The sequence below is a fragment of the Parasteatoda tepidariorum genome, chromosome 3 (assembly GCF_043381705.1).
Source record: "Parasteatoda tepidariorum isolate YZ-2023 chromosome 3, CAS_Ptep_4.0, whole genome shotgun sequence".
Lineage (NCBI taxonomy): Eukaryota > Metazoa > Arthropoda > Arachnida > Araneae > Theridiidae > Parasteatoda > Parasteatoda tepidariorum.
The window spans coordinates 45121357-45142778 of record NC_092206.1 but is presented as its reverse complement, the minus strand read 5'-3'; the positions used below and the strand labels follow the sequence as shown (position 1 = coordinate 45142778).

The 21422-nt window shown below is 28.3% G+C and overlaps 1 protein-coding gene and 1 long non-coding RNA gene across 2 annotated transcripts in view; one reads left to right on the top strand and one right to left on the bottom strand.

The window, feature by feature from the left end:
* Positions 1–21422, bottom strand: part of LOC107439547 (acetylcholine receptor subunit alpha-like 1) — a 205349-nt gene that overhangs the window by 19638 nt on the left and 164289 nt on the right. Inside the window, exon 7 of the mRNA XM_016052181.3 lies at positions 14336–14565. Coding sequence (XP_015907667.1) covers positions 14336–14565 — 230 coding nt within the window. The remainder of the gene's footprint in view (positions 1–14335; positions 14566–21422) is intronic.
* LOC139425147 (uncharacterized) lies at positions 11867–18023 on the top strand. Its single transcript, XR_011636399.1, has 2 exons — positions 11867–11955; positions 17692–18023. It is a non-coding gene; the product is annotated as an uncharacterized lncRNA (long non-coding RNA).

Genomic DNA, 21422 nt, shown 5'->3' with positions numbered 1-21422 from the left:
TTCTAAACCAAAAAAATAACAATATTTTCAGAAATGTTGAACTAAAATTTAATAATTTTTTAATTTGAAACAAAAATTAGCATGAAAAAATTCCATCAATTGAAAAAGAATCATTGCAAATGAAAACACGAAATTCTCTTTGACTAACTAGGTAATTGTTTTTCGAAAACCTACTAATATACCTAAAGGATAAATATCACCTTAGCACTTTATTTGGAGAATTCTAAATTTAAACAATTAATTTCATTAATAAAAGATATACATAATTTTTTCTTGTATTTATTTTTAAACCAAAAAACTAAGAATATTTTCAGAAATGTTAAAACAAAATTTAATAATTTGTTACTTTAAAACGAAAATTATCAGGAAAAAATTCTATCAATTGAAAAAGAATCGTGGCAAATGAAAACACGAAATTCTCTTTGACTAATTAGGTAATTGTTTTTCGAAAACCTACTAATATACCTAAAGGATAAATATCACCTTAGCACTTTATTTGGAGAATTCTAAATCTAAACAATTAATTTCATTAATAAAAGAAAGACATTATTTTTTCTTGTATTTATTTTTAAACCAAAAAAACTAACAATATTTTCAGAAATGTTAAAACAAAATTTAATAATTTGTTACTTTAAAACGAAAATTATCAGGAAAAAATTCCATCAATTGAAAAAGAATCATTGCAAATGAAAACACGAAATTCTCTTTGACTAACTAGGTAATTGTTTTTCGAAAATCTACTAATATACCTAAAGGATAAATATCACCTTAGCACTTTATTTGGAGAATTCAAAATCTAAACAAGAAATTTTATTATCGATATTATTTTTCTCTGTATTCATTACTAAGTCAAAAAAATTAACAATATTTTCAGAAATGTTAAAACTAATTTTAATACAGAAACTAATACTAAAATAAACAATTTGTTAAGTTAAAACAAAAACTAGCATGAAATAAAGGTTCATAAACAAAGCAAAAGTCATAATAACAAACCCAAACAAACATTTCTCTAAGTAAGCTAAATCACTGCAAATGAAAACACGAAATTCTCTTTGGCTAACGAAGTAATTGTTTTTCGAAAACCTACTAATGGGCCCAAAGGAAAAGTGTCATTCCAGCACTTCTTTCCTAATTGGACAACCGTCTGGGGAACCTCTTTTCACCTAAGCGTCCTTTACTAATAAAGCAAATCTGTAGAACATACCACTTTCACAGAACATCACTTTATATTCTACTGGTAATCAAACTGCTAAGGGCTCTTGCATGGGTATATTGTACTTTACTAATGAATCATTGAAAATTCACTTCTTTACTAACAAGCTTCTCTAAAAATGGAGGTTGTTCCGCGAATAATGAGTTATTAAACTTCACACGCTTTTATAGATTGGGGGACATCATTAAAACGACGCTCCAGAAAAAGCTTATCAAAAATATTTTATATCGTCTGCTGTTAATAACTTAGAACCATTTTCTAACACACGTCTCGTGCTTGAACAATTTTAAGACGCAATGCCGAGAAAGTTAATTATTTAATTTATTAGAATCTGCGTTTTAAGTCGTTTCGGAATAATTTTATAGTAGTTAGATGTAATGAAATTAAATTAAAATACATTCTCTTCGGGGGTATGTGTTAGTTTGAAGTTCTTAATGAGAGTAATAAGTCATTTTTAATTACTATATTCAATACTTAATGCTGTTTTAAGTTGTGGGTTGCACAAAGTACTTGTCTTCTATTTTCGTATTAACGTTATTACAACTGCTTAAAACTTTTCTAATATTTAATTAACGCTTTCTGGTAAACTAGCCCTATTTAAGTAGAAAATAAGAATAACAGTTTTCAATATGTTAATATCTGTTACTTTAATTAAGAAAATTCCTTTGGAGAAACGGAGAACGAAAGTAAAAGGCAAAAGAGCTACTATTCCTGGCATGGAACATATTGAATAAACCTTTTAAAATAGTTCATTAAAAGTTATAGTTTGAAGAACATTTAAATAAAATAGTAAACATAAAAATTTACATAATTTTAAAGTTTAGATTCCAAATTTAGATTGTTAATGAAAAAATCATAAAATTGAAAAGAGCTTTGACTTAATGTGATATGAAGAATTAAGTTATCAGTAATTTAAATGAAAATATAAAAAAGCATTCGAATTCAGCCAGTAACATTCGAATTCAATTTGTAAACAAATCGAATAATTATAGAACTAAAACAGAATTGATAGTATTAAAAATATTAAATGACCGTTTAAAGTATATCTTACTTTTATGAACATTTTATTTGATTTTAGTCTAGAGACTAAAATGGAAATAATGGATGTAATTGGAACTACATAAGTAATATCCATTATAATGATTTTTAAATAAAATATATATTAATAATTAACTCATTTTCATGAACATTTTATTTGATTTTAGTTTCAAGAGTGTAATTGGAACTACATAAGTAGTATACATTAGAACGAATTTTAAATAAATCAAATAATAATTATCATGATCACAAAAGCATGAAAAACGTTGCTTAGTGTAAACGCAATATAAAATGTACCTTTACGTCAGTATAATACTCAATCTTACATCTTTATAATAGCTTAATCTTATAGTTAGAGATGATATTCATACACAGTAAACATTTTGGTAGTTTGTCAATATTTCTGGGGCTGAGGTAATCTAAATAGGTTATGGAACCGAAGTTATAGTGTGAAAGTTATATAAAGTTGTCAAAATAACAGTTGCTTGAAAGAGATAGTGCGAATATATTATTAAAAATGTTCTCATATTAAAATTTTTTTTCAATGAAGCTATAAATTGATTCTAATGAATTTTCTGTGAATAAACTGACAAATAAAATGAATACATAAATAAATAAAACTATAACAATGAAAAGTTAAATTAAAAATGTGACTACATGCTCTGTAAAAAAATTAGTTTACTTCAACACAAAAAATGATGACAACTACAAACCAAAATTGTCTAAAACTTATTAATTAATTGTATACTCATTGATTATACTTATTGTTTTATATAATTGCGGAAAACACGATATTTTTAAACTTCCCAGCAATAAGATCCTTAGAATTATAAAAATGAATTATCATAGCATTAATTCAGTACACTTAATAAATGTTAAGTTATTGTAAATCATAATAAAATCAGTTGATTTATCTTCTTGACAGTTCCCACTTTAGATAATAGAGATAGAAATAACAAGACAAAGCGGAGAAAAATTGAAAATTATAAATTTTCCTGATTTGACAAAACGGAATGAAATCAAAATCAAGTTTGAAAAAGGTTAACCTTGAAGACGGTCATAGTATTAATGTTTTTTCCCTCCTTACTTTTCCCCTGCTTTCTCATATCGTATCAACTGTTTATACCACCATGCAATAAAAAAAACAACGTAAGCAAAGCAACAATAAAAAATAAAAAATTGAGATTTTTTTAATTTGACATTTCTGCATGATAGGCTATTTATTGTAAAAAATATTTTTTCAAAAGTAAATTTTATTTTATTTGGTTTTTAAAATTCGATTGTGGAATTTCTAACATTAGCAATAAAAAGCAGACAGTTTTCAAGCCCCTTTTCTCAAGAAACATTTACGTTTTTTTTTTCAGTAGCACGGAGGTATGTACTAGTAAGAAAGTCTTTCTTTTCGTGGTTCTTTTTTCTGTTCGACAAATCAGGAACTGTCCAGCTTTCGTGAGAACTACCGAATAATGCCTGATGCCATGAAATCAAAATCACTTCTGAATGAGAAAAATTGAAGAAATTACAAGAAATTCTCCCAACTTTAAACAATATGAAATGGAAATCCCGGCACTCCTATTTGAACTGTGTAATATTTAAAACCACAGCAACCTGCAGCACGCGAATATACTGTCTGGATGAGATTCCGTGAAGACAGATAATAAAAGCAGATCAGTATCTCGAATGCAGTTTTGAGAGAATCTGACTTTTTCTTTCGTTTTATAAAACATATTTGAATTACGGCTTCAAAGCACTTCTAGCAAAACAGTCTGAAATTTTATACTTTAATGAAAGTTTCCTTTTTAATAAATTTTAACTAGTTGTTAACTGATAAAAATTTCTTTCTAAAGCGTATATCAACTTGAATTGTGGTTTACTTAAATAAAAACCAGCATAATTCAATGACTAAACGTAGGGGGACATAAAAAATGAATATTTATTAATGCATTTGCCGCAGGGTTTTACAAACAAGCGGGGTTTCCCGGATGCAAACCAACCCATTGGGTTTCTTAGGGTTTAATTGGGTAATTTCAAACTTAATAGAATTTTTTATCATTTATTTCATTCTTTACAGTCTTTGAGTAATTTCTACTGCATTAATAAATACTATTCGTTTTATTATCAATAAATTTCATTATCAATGTCATTTACATTGACAAATTAGTAATAATATTTTTAATGAGAGTAGTCCAATTACTTTCGTAGATTTTACCTATTTTGTTTTAGAATGGAGTTTTAAAAAACTACAAAAATCGAAATGCTTAGGGGAAGAGATAAGTTATATATTTTAATTCAAATGAAAGACATCAATTTTCCAAAGAAATTTTTAACTTGAAAAATTTATTTATGCAATGGTGCAGTGTATTACTTTGTGTCCTATGATACAGCGAAAGAGGTGAAAAAGAGCTTCTAGAATAAGCACCAGTATTTAAACAATAAACAATACTTCAGAACAAGAATTTTGGTCGAGTATTTCACTAGTTAAATGGTGCTAGATTTTAAAAGTACAATTTAATACTGTAAGTAAATAGACTCACAGGTCAAAAAATAGTAATTAAAATACATTTTTGTGAATAAATTATTTTATTATTCCATTGAATTGTAATTCTAACAATATTTTACATTGTATCTTGTTATAACAGTCATTTCAATTGTATTATGAATTAGTATCTCAATTTTTTCTAAAAATAACTTAGTACAATATTTCCACTTTCAAATATTACGCGTTTTTAAAAAGGTTAAGTTATTTAAAAACACAGAATATAGGAATAATGGAAATATAAATGGTTTAATGTATATGGTTTATATTTTATTTGATTATAAGCTTGAAATCCAGAACTGTTTGTTAATAATAAAATGCAATTATGACAAAACACACTTGGGTTTTTTCTCAAGTGTTTTTTTTAGGGGGGGGGGGTTAAAATCATAACAACCCTGATTTGTTGTAAAGCTTTATTCAAATTATAATTCAAAAGAATTCTAACATCAAAAACTTGTCTAGATAACTCTCACTGATTAATAATGATTATTTTTGATGGAAGAAAATAAATTAGATAACCAATATACAAAATAAAGCTTTAAAAACTAACCAGCAATCTAATTTTCTGCTTTTTAAATATCTACAAAAATTAACTACTTAATTATATGCTAATTAATATTTGCCTTTTATTATATCCCTACATATAACATAAACATTAAAATTTAGTTATTTCAATGAATAATATTTCAGAATACTACTAGCATAATTTATCTATCCAAAATATATTTGTTTCATTTAGAGCTTCGTATTTATTGTTAATAATTTTCATACGAACTAACAACATTTCCCTAGTAACAAAAATATTTCAGAATACTACTAGCATAATTCAACTATCGAAAATATATTTGTTTCATTTTGAGCTTTGTATTTATTGTTAATAATTTTCATACGAAATAACAGCATTTCCTTAGTAACATATATAGTAAATAATAATTTTCATTCTCGATAGCGACTGTTAAGTAGATAACTTCAAATAAATTTACTGCTATCCCCTGGGATAAGCGATTAGTCAAATATCCTCATACTACCCCCTATTATTAAGATTAAAAGGACATTCTCCGGCAATTATCACAAATCTTTTGACTTAAGTACTAGCCTGGAATCTTTTAGGGGGTGAGACCATCATAAAGGATCTTGAAATCTGGTATAACCTAGCATCAATCAGAAACCTTACCATCCCGCTGAGAAAGGGTTCGAGCCCAGTGGGGTAATTAACCCGGGTATTCAGGGCTGGGATTTGATAAGCTCGTCGAGGTATAATGATGTTCAAGCGACCGCATTATGTGTGTTATGCTTCAAAATAATAGTTTGTCATTGTTATGACTTGAGGATGCTTTTAGTAGACGTGAATGGTGAACGTGGTGAAGATGATATGAGCTATCTGGCATAATATTTATATAAGGGATAAGATAAGCAAGCAGTATAATTCAAAGACTGTCATCAAATTTCAAAAAAATCATACAAAAAGTAATACGAAAAATAATAAAAAACTTTTATTTTTGCGATTTATTAGTAAATATATTTTACATTGTGAATATGTTTTTTTAATTTAATGCATTTATGTGGGCTAAAAGCAATTTTATTAACTATTAAACAAAAATAAAAAATTGCTAAAATTAATGTGATACTTTCAAAAATTTTGTAAATATATAAATGAAAATATATATTTGCATTTTACAATCAAAAGTTATGTTAATAGTTTGCTATAAAACCTAGTTTTTTAACTTATTATTTTTTAAGACATTATTTTATTTCCCTATGATGTTTATAAATCCCTAAGTTATTCAATAAACATTAAATAAACATGCATGATAAATTTGACTTAGGTGATAGAAGTTACTTGCCATGGATTAACATGATTTTAATACTGAATAATCGATGACCGGATATCTAGTGGTCAGGGCGCTCACTAAACATCAGAAAGGTTCTGGGTTCAAACACCAGACAAGGCATGGGAATTTTTTCATTCTCTGTCCTAGCTGTGGGAGAAAACGTTCGTGTGGAGTATAAGTTGGTCCACGTAATAATATAAGTGGCCAACAAAATATGCTCTACTGATACCTGAATTACGAGTGTTAATGTAGTGGGTATTGGAGAAAAAAAACATTGAATAATCGGATTTTTTATGAGGTTATGCAGTCTGACACTGTGAAAAACTGCAATATGGTATACTGTAATATGGTAATGTTTACATTGTTTCTGGCTCTATGGGAAAGGCGACAATCTCAATAATTTTTAATGAAGTGCTCTGGTAATGATTTTGGTAAGATTAGCAAACAATTTGACAATTTTATCCTGATACCTTAGAGCAGGGGTGTCAAACTCAAAAGCTAACTTGGGCCAAATAAACAATGCTTAACTTCAGGTGGTCCGCAAAAAAAAATCAATGTTCATAGAAACAAATATTTTTATTTTGAATAGCACATTGTAATAAACATATATAAAGTTAAATTATTGTTTGATACTTGACATCTCTTCTCTGCTACTATCTTTCCTATTTCGGGAGAAATTTTATTGGCCGAGACTACTTTCAAAATTGACCCAACATGAGCGTTATTAATACGGTTTCGGACAGGAGATTTATTTCCATTCATAACAGAAAATAATTGCTTGCACTGATAAGTACTTCCAAACATGGAAATAATTTCATATGCGAATTTTCGAGTATTTTCAAACCTTGCCGGTAAATATTTGTAAAATTCAGGCATAACCACTTCAATGAATTTTGCCTTCAAATTTGAGTCGCACTGAATCTCAATCACTTCCATTTGCATACTACTGGGTACTGAGTCTATATTTATTGAGAAAATCGACGAACACAAACAAAATTTGTTTTCCGAGGAATTAAAGTCTTTAAACCTTGTTTCAAATTCCGTTCGAAGATTTGAAATTTTTTCTGCGTATTTTTGATACGATGCAGCATCCCTGGAATGGCAGATGCCGAAAGCCAATTAGAATTTTACATTTTCGAGCGTAAAATTTAAAATGATCCGTACAATTTATAAATAAAGTATATTATAATTTCATATGCTAGTTTCCTTTCTAATTCACATTTCTAATTTATTTTTACTTTGTTTCGGATATATTTACTGGGCCACAAAAATGTTCATCTCGGGTCGCATGCGGCCCGCGGGCCGCGAGTTTGACACCCCTGCCCTAGAGCATACCATAAAAAACATTTATTCGTTCAAATTCACTTTTCAGTTTTGTATTTTTTACTAAATATGAGGAAATAAGAATAAAGTTTCCGGTAAACCGTTGCCGTATGAATGGAGAAAAATTACAAAATAAATGCAGTATACAATACAGTAATTTTACCAGAATTTCTTTCTTCATTTAGAATTAAAGTATCATATGTAATTCAAAGTTAAAATTCATATAATTCAAAAATTGAAATCAAATTATACCTTTCTTTATGATTTATTAGTTATTTTTCATTCTAAATATTTCTTTTAATTTCAATTAAATTTTCTTAATTTTGTTACAGGCCTAAAAGATACTCAAATTTAATTTAAGGTTTTCAAAAAGGAATTTAATGTATATATTTAAAATAATATACATATATTTTACATTCAACAAATACTACAAGAAATTCTGGTAAAATTATCGTATCTTAAAGTGAAGACATTTCTGGTAAAAGAAAACATAATTCTCTTAAAGAAAAAGCCAAAGTATAGACATTTAAACATTTCATTTATTACTTTTTCCGTTCATATGATAACGGTTACACCGGAAGCTCTAGTTTTCAAAATCATAATTCTTATTACTACACATTCAGTAAAAAAAGAAGTAAATTTACAGTACAAATAGATTTTATGTCATGCTCTAAGATATCATGATAAAATTACCAAATTTTGCCACATTTACCAAATTTTATCACATATTATAAAACCATATTTTATTAGAAAAACCAAAGCCCTTCGATAAAAATTAAAGAGCTTCTTGGTTTTACCATAGAGCTACATACACTTTAAATTTTACCATATTCTGGTAGTTTCAACCATATTTTTTCTCAGAGTGTCCCCGTCAAAAATTTATGAAACAATTCTTATATAAATGAATCGCAAATTTAACATTATAATAAAAATTTTGTACTTTCAGGGGAAGAAAATTAAAAGCTTTCTTATATTTCAAGAAAAAAAATTTAAATTATAATTCAGAAGAATTTGTCGTTCTAACATCTTCTTAGTTATAAAAGCACACATATCCTATAATAATTTTAACTCGAGCAACCCCTATTACCTTAGACATAATTATAATAATTATGCATCACGCAGGCGTGTCTTAATCAGCAAATTCTATATCCCGGCTATATCATGCGTCTATATTCCCACAATTTCAAATCGAGCCTCGTTGATTAGATCTTTGGTCCAGTATTTAATTAAGCTGAATAATCAACATGCTTTGCGGTTTTCAAGGCAATTAGACCCCAGTTAACTGCACTGTTATTTCTAGCCCATGGCAAAAGCATTCGAACTACTGGTTAGCAATACTAATAATTAGATAGAAATGCAGAAATTTATTTATTTATGCCCGTAAGATACATGTGTTTTAGAAATATTATCATTATTAAAAAATCAGTTTAGAAAATGGTTCTTCTATTTATACAAATACTAGCTGAATACCCGCTTTTCGTTCATGTACAGAACTGAAAGACATATATCAACGTAATTAATTAAGTTAAAACATTTCCATTTTCTTTTATTTATTATTATTTATTGCCCTTCCAGCTGTATTTACATTATTAGATTAAGCAAAAGATGTTTTTAGAAGTTCGTGCCATCAAAGCAGGGATAAACTATATTTAGTATCATTTGGCATAATAATATTATTCGATGTCAACTTCAGTCGATAGTCAACAATTACAATTAGTATTACTGAATAACAAAAAAATATTTGAATAGTAAAACACTACATCCTTAGGCGAAAAGTAGGTGCCACCTTTTTTGGCGTTGAAATACACTAAAATAAATTATTGCTTTTAAAACATTTCTATTGCTCAATACATAGTAGAAAGTGTTTTGAAAAGCTAAAATTACTTATTTAAAATGTGCTAATATATTTATAATTTTTATTGTAAAAAAATGTTTCCAAAAAGTATAGCCCTACTCACTTTTCCTCACTAATCAATAATTTGCTTTTTCGATTCGATTAGGGTTACCGTGTTAAGTTGAATACTTTGGTTACCGATTCTTATGAAAAAAAGTTTAAAAACTAATGCAGTTCCATTTCCATAATGCATTTAGAAAAAATTTGCTACCGTAAACAAAGAATGCATAATAAAAGAATTTCATAACTTATATTCATTTTATGCTGTTTGTACTCCAAGATGACTGGTTCTTCTTTGTTTCTGCACTGTAAAAACTGTAGTGTAATATCTAGAATTAAATTTTGTGTTTGAAAACTTTAGAAATTGTGCTTTATTTCAAGTTAATACCGAATCAAGCGTTCATACACGATTTAAACTGTGTAGTTAAATTTAAGTTCCAAAACTGAGAAAGATAGAAATGTTCAAACGCATTTACTCCATTCATAAATTATTATTTCTAATTTTGTGGTATGCTTGAAACCGTCGAAGGAATACCTTTTTTTGAGTGCTTGAAAGTAAACTTTTTTTTTTCAATTTGTATATTTTTGTATCGAATGAAGCTTCTAATCGATTAATACCTTATGAAGTTATTACTTTTCGTGTAGCTGAGTACAAAATTTTGCTACGATTGCTAATCTGTCAATCTCATGAACAGCTGAGTAGGGATTCGAGCCTTGATCCTGGACTACTGCAATATGAAATTTTCACTCATGCGTAGATGATAGCACCATAGAGCCACTTAACACAAAAAGGTCTAGTACTTCGCAACTCTCACGATAGATTGGCACCACCAGATAAGCCAAATTTCATTATTTACTCGTCAAAACACAAGTCAACCACAACCCAACAGAAATACCCATTACCTAATGAAAAGCTTAACTCCAATTAAACTCCCATTTCCAGTTAAATTTCATTTTTTCGGTTTTGAATCTATTCTAATTGTAAATGGTTACAAAACCTTATAGTTTTGTATTCAAGGTTTTCTAACCATACCAGTTGTAAATGGTTTCAAACCCGTGGTAGTAGTAGTAGTGTTAAACACTGTTTAACAANAACCATACCAGTTGTAAATGGTTTCAAACCCGTGGTAGTAGTAGTAGCACTTTATTTACATTGCACTTGAGCTGCATAATAAGGTATTTAGTAAGTAAAACAGTTGTCTTATAGTAAGATAAGGACAGATTTCAATGTTTTTATACATAATAGCTAGGCTAACATACCAGAAAAAAAAATCATGTTACATATACTTGATTAGGACAGATTTCTATGGTATAAATAAAAAAAATAATAATTAAATTTTGAATTTTGATTTGGAATTATATTAAATGCTTTCCAAAAATATTTCTATTTATAATAAATAATTCAGGTGCATATTACAACTTTTTAGTTGAAAAATATTTTTTTTTCAGTTTCTTAACATCAAACGAAGCTCATTTATCACTTCAATGACAATTTTTTATGCAACACATTAGACAATTTCGATGCAAAATTGTAAGAAAATTAATGAGAAAAAAAAATACTTTCTTATGAATGTTTCTTTTCACATTTAATAAAAATCCTTCATTAAGATGGAAAATTACAGGTTTTGAAATCTATCGTCTCATCAGGTTAAGAAGAGAGTTTTTAGATAAATGCTGAAAATTTTCTTTAACGAAAAGTTTATAACGTCGTCTTAAGGAAGCGATTAATCATTCTTTTTCATAATAACGTGTGTCTGATAGAGCAACAGATTCTTTTCAATTTAAAAAATTAATTACATTCAAGATTTTGTAATCCTTCTGAAGTTTTTTTTTATTATTTTTAATTTTTCAAAGAAAATCAATGACGTAATCGTCTTGTGCTGTTCGAATTATTTTTTATTCGAAATTCTCTTTTGATAATGACAGGTTGACATTAAACCATCAAGGAGCTAACTTAAGCCGGATTGTAATCAGTAACTCGATTAGTTATAAAAGCGATCAGTTTGCATTTCGTTAAAGTTACATATCTTGGATTAATAACATTTTTTTTTTTTACTCTTTAGTTTCTGTCAAGAAATAACTTAAAATCCGTATCAGTTGCTTTAAAGAAGCCTTCAACGTAAGTGACACCTTGTTAGCTTTCATTTCTTAAGCTCTCTTTTTTTAATAAAATTTAATTAATTACTTGTTTGTTCTAAAGTGACATTAAAACTCACACTCTCTTTTAAAAATGTATCTTATAGATATTTTTTTTTGTCTTCTAGGAAGACTCCTAGACTTTTTAAATGCAGACAAAGTTTATCGAAAAGCAACGAGCAGACAAATTAATTTGTAAACATTGTCTCGAATCTAAATAATTACAAAGAAGCGGATAAATAATTAGAAGTTTTCTTTTGTTGTAATTTTTACGCACCTACACAACAATCAGCAAAAGTCTTAATACTTTTTTTTAAAAAACAAAATTTGTCATTTTTGCATAGGCGGGTCGAACAGCTATCATTACGAGGACCCAATCGGAAAAGGACTCTATCTTTATATTTTATTTTGAACACAAAATTTAAACATTCAAAATATTCAACAAAAAATAAGGTATAATTAGTACTAAGTAGACTAAAGTACAAATGAAAGTACATAAATGAACGTTCTATAGTTTCAGTTCCATAAACAAGGATTTTCCTCAATGTCTAAGCTACAAAATATAAATTCCAAAATTTAAACATTCAAAATATTCAACAAAAAATAAGGTATACTTAGTACTAAGTAGACTAAAGTACAAATGAAAGTACATAAATGAACGTTCTATAGTTTCAGTTCTATAAACAAGGATTTTCCTCAATGTCTAAGCTACAAAATATAAATTCCATTTTGGCGTTTAGATACCGAAGAAGGTATAGTATGCTAATTTATGTACTTTCATCTATACTTTATTCACGTTGTTGTTGTTTGCTTTAACATACGAAATATCTTTTCATTTTTAAACATTTTGAAAAAAAAGAAATAGCATTGATTAGTAGTGGTGAATATATTTTTTTGAAATATTTTTCTAAATTATTGCCGATGAACGAAATAGTTGTATGAAAACCAATCAGCTATTGATGTTGAACAAAAAGCAAAGGAAACATCTGAATAGCTTTCGATTTAGTGATGACTTTTTATTTCACTTAATGTGATGGCTGTCTTAACGGTTTGACTGATATACTTTTGAAATGCCAAATAACTTTTGCAAACAATATTGCAGAAAACGAACGATTTTTAAGTGCAACTTTGTAACTTAACTTATCACCTGCACTAATTAATTAGCGCATTTAAGGTCGACCCAAATAACTATTAAGATTGCCTCATAATCGAAAAAATTCCGATCTCTAAATCAAGGTTATTCATCTGTGTTTTCATTTTATTTTGTGCACTATATAATCATGGCCATAAGCATTCGTATCTTTGCAAATATAACTAGATACCTAACTTAAAAATTGTAAAATCTCTCTAAATTGGAAGACATTTTGTAATACGAAACCCTCTCGTGGTTAACCCAACAGGTTTCGTCCAGTAATTGCACTTTCAATGAAAAAATAATGATTTCAAAAAAGTGAATTTTCTAAATGTATTTTTATATTAAGATCAAAGGCCATATAGGAAAGTAAGTTAAACACAAATATTTTCAAACTACATTAAAACCATTGAAATATTCAATAATATTTATTAAAACTATGATAAATAATCTGACTTATTTCTCTTGTATCATTTTCTATTATCTGAAAGTTAGTAATTCTTCAAAGTTAATAAATAGAAATGCGCCAATAAAAATTCAAGATAGTGTTCAAGAGAAATTCAAGTTACAAGAAATCTAAAGATTTGTTTTTAAAGTTTTTACAGACTTTGAAGTGGGTAGAAACTTTATGCTTTCATAAGTTTTAAAATGCTCGAAATTTATAATTATCGTATCAAGTTTTTACAGACTTTGAAGTGGGTAGAAACTTTATGCTTTCATAATTTTTAAAATGTTCGAAATTTAATTACCGTATCAAGTTTCTACAGACTTCGAAGTGGGAAGAAACTTTATGCTTTCATAATTTTTAAAATGTTCGAAATTTAATTACCGTATCAAGTTTCTACAGACTTTGAAGTGGGCAGAAACTTTATGCTTTCATAATTTTTAAAATGCTCGAAATTTAATTACCGTATCAAGTTTCTACAGACTTTGATGTGGGTAGAAAATTTATGCTTTCATAATTTTTAAAATGCTCGAAATTTAATTACCGTATCAAGTTTCTACAGACTTTGAAGTGGGTAGAAACTTTATGCTTTCATAATTTTTAAAATGCTTGAAATTTCATTACCGTATCAAGTTTCTACAGACTTTGAAGTGGGTAGAAACTTTATGCTTTCATAATTTTTAAAATATTCGAAATTTAATTACCATATCAAGTTTCTACAGACTTTGATGTGGGTAGAAACTTTATGCTTTCATAACTTTTAAAATGCTCGAAATTTATAATTACCGTATCAAAGTCGTCTTGGTTGTCAATATGTTGGGCAATAAACATTGCATTATGAATGGATCGGAGAATCTGGCGTGGATATCGTCTTCTCTCTGCAGACACCGGACTGGAATCCAATTCCCTGATAATAATTCCTTGTTCATCAGGTGTAGATTTATCAGACCTTAAATCAAGAAGCGAAGATGAAGATTCTCGAATCATTCTTGCAACTTTAAAATCTAAGGAAGACTCTGTCAAAGGAAGAGACAAATGGAAATTGTATTTTTTATTTACTGTAATCATACCAATATGATTTTTGTAAACATTTCTTAAAAGTTTTTACCGAAATAAATTAATAAATAAATAAATAAAAGTTAATTTACAGATTTAAATTAAGAAAAGGGTACATATGAAAACAAAATGTTTTAAAAACTATGTTTCAAGTATTCTATGTTCCATGTTTCAACTATGGTTTATGATTCTAACTTGCCGACAAGCCTGTGTAGGGGTCAGGGAACTGGACTTTCATCAGATAGGTTCTGGGTTCGAATCCCGGACAAGGCATGGATGTTCGTTCCTTCTCTGAACTATCTGTCCAAACTGTGGGAGCAACGTTGGCCCACCTAATATAGTGCTGCTGAAAGAGTGGCCAACAAATCTGTCCTTCACATGCCTGTATGACGAAAGGTCATTCTCCAGGTAGGCATTGGGGGAAAAAATTCCAAGTTTAAAAGCAAAAAAGTAAGAGAAAAAGCTTGTCAATTTTCGGAACAATATTTACCCCAGTTTTTATAAATTTTTTTAAAACCTAAGGTGTCGCGGAATGAGGTGACAAAAGATGATCATGACTCATATTGAATCTTCAAAAGTATTCTTCATAATTTATTATTATTTATTAATTATTCAATGGTATCCTTCAAAAGGAAAAAAAGTTTAAAGCTACAGCTCATTGAGTTTTAGATGTGCACTGTAACAACTGTGATGTACTATATCTCCGAATTTGATGTTGAATAACTCAAAGAATTGAGTGGATAAACAGTTTTTTTTTTCAAGTTAACCCAAAATCGAGCTTTCATGTACAGTGAGGTGCCATGAGATTATTTTAAAATGGTTTGGAAAAGTTTGGAAACCCTTAATTAATTTTTTTGTCTCAAATTTTCTCGATATAGAAATTTTTTTACAAGGCCTATGTGCATACATAGGTACATACAGAGTAAATGAGTTGAGCGTCTACAAATTTGAAAAGGTGATAAAGTTCATAATTGCATAGCAACTAAAATCTTGAAATGTCATCTTACGCCACTAGAGATGCTTCTCTGGTATTATTGGTGTTATATAATTGGCGCAAATAATACTTTTATCTAAATTATTTTAGTTTCATATTTTGCGCTTTGTTTGAAATTATTATAAAATATTGATTGAAATAGGTGCAGAAATAGCTTTTAATGGCCATTTAAGGTTTTGGTGAGCTTGATAAGTTATTTACCAAAACATTAATCACGTAAAATATATATTTCTTGACCTATTGGAATGCAATTTTGAAAATATGTACTAGAAAACTTAAAACAAAATTAAAACTAACATACAATTACTTTAATTTAGATAGTTAAATTTACTGTTTAAAATTCGCACCAATAGCTAGTTCGTAAAGAAGTAGCGCCCCTAGCACCGTATGATTACATATACGGGCATGGGTTGTTGTGTGATTCCCACAGCTCTACCCATAGATCTCTACATAGATTGGAGATTTGATAGTCGTAAACTCAGAATTAGATCGGTTGCTCAACGCCTGTTAGAAAATAAAAAATATATATTGGGGAGCAAGTAATAGAGGGTTCGATTCCCAATGAAATGACCCAGGTTCGAATCCTAGTGGTACTGGTTGATACGAATTCTGCTTTCAGCTTGCACCAACCACAGTGCTGATATAAAATATCCTCAGTGGTGGACGGATTAATTAGTTAGAATCATCTTGCCATTGGCCTAACCTTGGGATGCTTACGTAGTTTTTGAAACTCAAATTATGTGAGTTAGCTCCATAAAAAATTCCTCAACGAAAGCTAGTTTGCCCCAATGGTCATAGAGTTGAACATTGATAGTCGTAAATTCAGAATTGGGTCGTCTGTACAGAGCTTTTAATAAAAAAAAAGTATAATTTATAGGATTGCTGATACGGAACAAAGTGAAAGATAAAGAAGTCCTCTGGGATCCTCAAAAATGGACGTTTCTGGGAAAATCCTATTAGAGCTTTTATTTAGTTATTTTTTGCTGTTGTATAGTTATGCTTTTCGGTGTGCTGGTTAACTATTATGCTTAATCATGTTGTACACTCTACCAAATAAATATTAACAAAGAAAATTTCGGGAAATTTTCAAGCTGGTGTTTCCTTTTAATTTTGCAATTTACTATAAAACGTTAGATTAATGCATTTTTAATATTCTTGATTTCTATTTTTAATCAAAATTTTAAAAAAAATAAATACAATCTTCTTATAAGAAAAAAGTGATTAAAATGTATAAAAAAATGATTCTAAGAACTTCTCTTATTTCGAAGTAAAAATACATCATTCTTACTTATTTCACTTTGAAATTTTATACATATTTAATGCAATCAGTGTTCCGATTTTTTTTTCGAACTCAAACTTTTCAACGCGTCTTTTTCTCTGACAAGTTAAGAAAAAAAATAATTGAAAGACGGTGAAAAATTATTCAATTTGACTAAAAGTAAAAACGGATTGCATTGCCAAAAAAAGAACAACTCTAACTTTGTGTCAAGGATTCTATCTGAGTACTTCATAGATTTCCTTCGAGATTTTCTATTTACGGTGTCTAAAGCGCGAAGAGAAAGAAATGAGAATTTTTATTTATTGTTACCCAGTAAGAGGAAAAAAAAGTCCCAACTTTTTCCATAATTACATTGATATTTAGAAAGAATCTTGTCTCCAGTTTAGAGAATTTCTCATTTGTGTGTTTTTGTTGTGAAATAGTTTCTGACACAACTTGTATTTGTTTGTTAAAATTCGAACAAATAAACATATGTTAAAATAAAATTGTAAATTGAATCCGAGTGTTCTGTTGAAAAAGTAATTCATTGTTTTTGTTATCTTCTTTGGTATCTGTAGAGGGTTTACTTGACTTCAAAACGTATATTAAGAAAGAAGAAATGAAACAATTGTAATATTGGTTGCTTTTTCGAAGAAGGTGGCAATGATGAGAGTAGAGTTGTTTTCTTTTATTTGAATTTAAGCAAAAGTATATTAAATAGTAATATTTGTGTTAGGTCAAAATAACTACTAAGCATATCTTTAAAAAAAATGGCAAAATGAATCTGAATGTTCTGTTTAAATATTAATGCATTGTTTTTATTTTATTTTTTAGGTATTCGGGGAAAATTTCTAGGACTTCAGAACATGTCTTGAAAAATGTGACAGTAATAAGAGACAATAATAAGAGAAGAAGACTTTTTTTATTTAAGAAAAACATTTTAAACAGCAACATTTGTATTTGGTCGAAATTACCTCGAAAGCTATCTTAAAATCCAAATTGAATCTAAATGTTCTTTTTAAATAGTAATCCATTGTTTTTGTTTTCTTCTTTGGATATCTGTTAAGGCTCTACATGATTTAAAAACGTACATTAAGAAAGACGAAATGAAACAATTGTAAATTTTTTTTTTCAAAGTCGTAAATAATAAATGCAAATGGATTGTTTTTGTTGGTTTATTTGAATTTAAGATAAAGCATTTTAAAAAGTAAAATTTACATTTCACTGAGAAGCATTTAAAATTAAATCCTAAATTGAGCTTGAAAGTTCTGTGAAAAAGTAATCCAGTGTTTATGTTACATTTTCTAGTATCTATGGAGGATTTCGGGGAACAGAACATGCATTTAATAAATCTAAGGATTCAGAATGGAGAATTTAGAATATACGTTTGATAAATCTAAGAAGAAATAAATAACTGCAGTTTTAGTTATTTTTCTCCAGACGATGGTAATGATAAAAGAAGATGGGTTTCTTTTTATTAAATTTATTTGAATTTATAAAACAACACGTTATAATACTAACATTTATATTTAGTCGGAATTGATTTTAAATAATCTTTTTACCTAGAATTTCTATTCTAAAGCTGTTTCTGTTACAAGCTCTGCATTTCTTTAACATTTAACGTGAATGAGACTTGTAAGTACAAATAACAATGCTCCTTTCCAAAGGAATTTTGTGTTTTTCGTTCGCTTTTGTAATGGAAATTCTTTACGGGACTCAAGAATAAACAGATGCTCCCAGTAATGCAAGGAAACAATAGAAATACATTAACATATTTTGTTTTTTATATACTTCCAAAGTAAAAACAATGAATTACTTTTATTTAACATTTCACTGAAAAAGAAACTAGATTTCTTAATAGTTAGACTACGTATTTCAGAAAAGTATTTCGTGGGCAGTGGTTAGATCATCGATTCGGAAAGCTGTCAAGACCCACAGAACATATGAGTTAGACGTACTCGTAAAATCTATGGAATCGAAAGTTCTGTGGTTGGTCACCAAGCATTACCATGGATACAAGGATCTGGATAAAACTTCCTTCCCCTTCAGATCTATGGCTAAATTGTGGAAGTGGCCTTACGAATGATTGGTGCTGCCATCTATCCGAAGGGTTCTGAAGTCACACTTTCACCTTTGCAGTGCTCCTTCCTGGCTTAATTCATGAGGCCAATGGGAGGCTAACTTAGTTTGTCTAAGTGTCATTAGAAAGAGTTTTCGTTAAATCGTATTTGGTATTGCAATAAGGTAATTGTGTGTAGGAATTTTAAGTTTTCATTAAATAATAAGGATAATATTCGAATAAACAATTTAATGAGTCGTTTTAAGGTAAATTTGCCGACTTACACTAAATTCAAGACTCTACGGGGACTTAATCATTCCCTGGTATCATTCTAATCTATCCTGGTGTCGATGTAAGCAAAAAAATAATGATATTTAAAAAAAAATATTTTAGACATTCACGAAAACAACAATGAGAATGCCAACATTCAGTAAACTTCAACGGAAACCTACTCACTTGTATTGTCCTAGAGAATCAAATGTACTTTATTTAAACGTTTTTTTATTGTAGGTTTTTATATTTCTGTTTTGAGGTATTTTTAAATAGATAAATGCTTAATAAAAAGAAAAGACGTCAAACGTTTTAAAAGTTTTGATAAAAGTCATTAATTATATTTAATTAATCTAAATATTGCTTTTTATTCAGTTTTCCCTTTCAAGAACTTGTTCCGAATGAAAAATTCAAAACTTAATTAAGAAGAATATTTTTAGAGAGAACATATTTTTACGAAATCGCGACATTTTTTTTAATGTCTCCGAATTCTAAAAATTTCTTCTTTATGGCGAAATATCTAAGAAAAGAAAAGGAAAGCAAATAAAAATGGCATCGAATTTCCAGACTTTAATAACCTACTTTTCTGCAAAGATAAGATTCATTCCATTGGAAATAAGTTGGGAACTTCTATGATGCGAAAGTAAACAGATACTTTTTTCCTTAACTTGAACTCAAACTAATTTCCAATCACATTTTGAAATGGGTTCATTATTGATAAATTGGGCTTTCGCATAATGATTTCGAAGTCATTTGCGCAAAGATAAGCTTTCTAAAATTTGCTTATCATCATCGCAAACTGTACCATTATTCTGTTTAATTAAATAAAGAAATATTTTGATTATATTTTTCAAAAGTATTATAAAAACATTTACTAACTACTTGTTTTTATAATAAAATTTTTAAAAAAAATCGATTTTGTAGAAAATAGTTTTCAATAATATATAGTTTTTATATTAATTTAGTATTTAATATAAATTATTACACAACAGTCAACAACACATCTAAATAAGAGGTATGAGAAAAAATATCGATGATTTGAAAAATCATCTAAAGAAAAACTTGAAAATAAAGTTCTGATTTTACTTAGGAAACAACGTATTTCTCTCCAACGTTTGTAATTAACAGCAAACTTTATCAGAAGATTGCATTGTTTGTTTGCAGTGTGCTTGGAAAGCCAAATTAACCAAACTTTGAATTAACAACGTATCGCAATCTGAGGAGAAAATTAAGAGACGCTCATAAAAATGTTTAAGTTAGAATAATCCGACATGTAGCAGGAATTATCGTTAACGACATTATCTCAAGGCAATTTTTTTAACTTATCATGAAATTTGGAGAGAATAAAAACTTAATTTCCTAAGCAGAATGCAGCACATCGTAAGTTTTAAATCCTTCCGTTTTTAAATTTTTCCAATCATCATTCATTATTGGGACTCCTTCTATTAATCAATACGTTAAACTCCAAGAAAAATTAGTGTTGTTTGCTAAACCGAATATTGATTTAGAAATTTTGCTTATTTAAAAAGTGACAGTTTATCGAAAAAATCTTAAAATTATATGAAAATAAAAAAATGAAAAAAATGAATAGTTTGTTTGAAAAATTTAAAAATAAGTTTAAAAAATAAGATCAATAGATTTGTTCAGTCTGCAAAGACCATGATATTGTGCCAATATATGATTTTAAATGGTTAGATTACAGAAAGAAAATTAAAACGCCTGAGAACAGTAGATGCATTTAACGAGTAGCGATTGCTCTTAATATATAAAATTGTTATGTGCATTATCTCGAAAGAAATTGAGAAAGCAATTTAAGTGTGGGTTCCTTAAAGTTATATTTTTAAGCAAAAACAAAAATTTAATGTTCATTTTAATTTCAAAAGTTTATATTTCCGGTCCGGACGAAATTTCTATGGGGATATTATGCTATTATTCCTATGGAGAGAGTCTGTTTGCATCTAAGTGTATGCTAAACTCCATGTGCGAACGCATATCAACATTGCTGGCTCTTAAAACTACATTGCACAGCCTTCGTTTTGCTTGCTTTCTTAAATCGTGTGAAATGAAGAATTCAAAACTTATTGAATAATCAATTAACAAGAAGTAAGAATTAATAAAAATGATATTTAAAAATCGTAACAAATAATCCTCTTTCTATTCGCATTTAAAGAAACAGATGAAAGAGTAACAGATATTGTTTTTTGCAGACGATTTTGTTCTGCAGTGAAACAAAAGT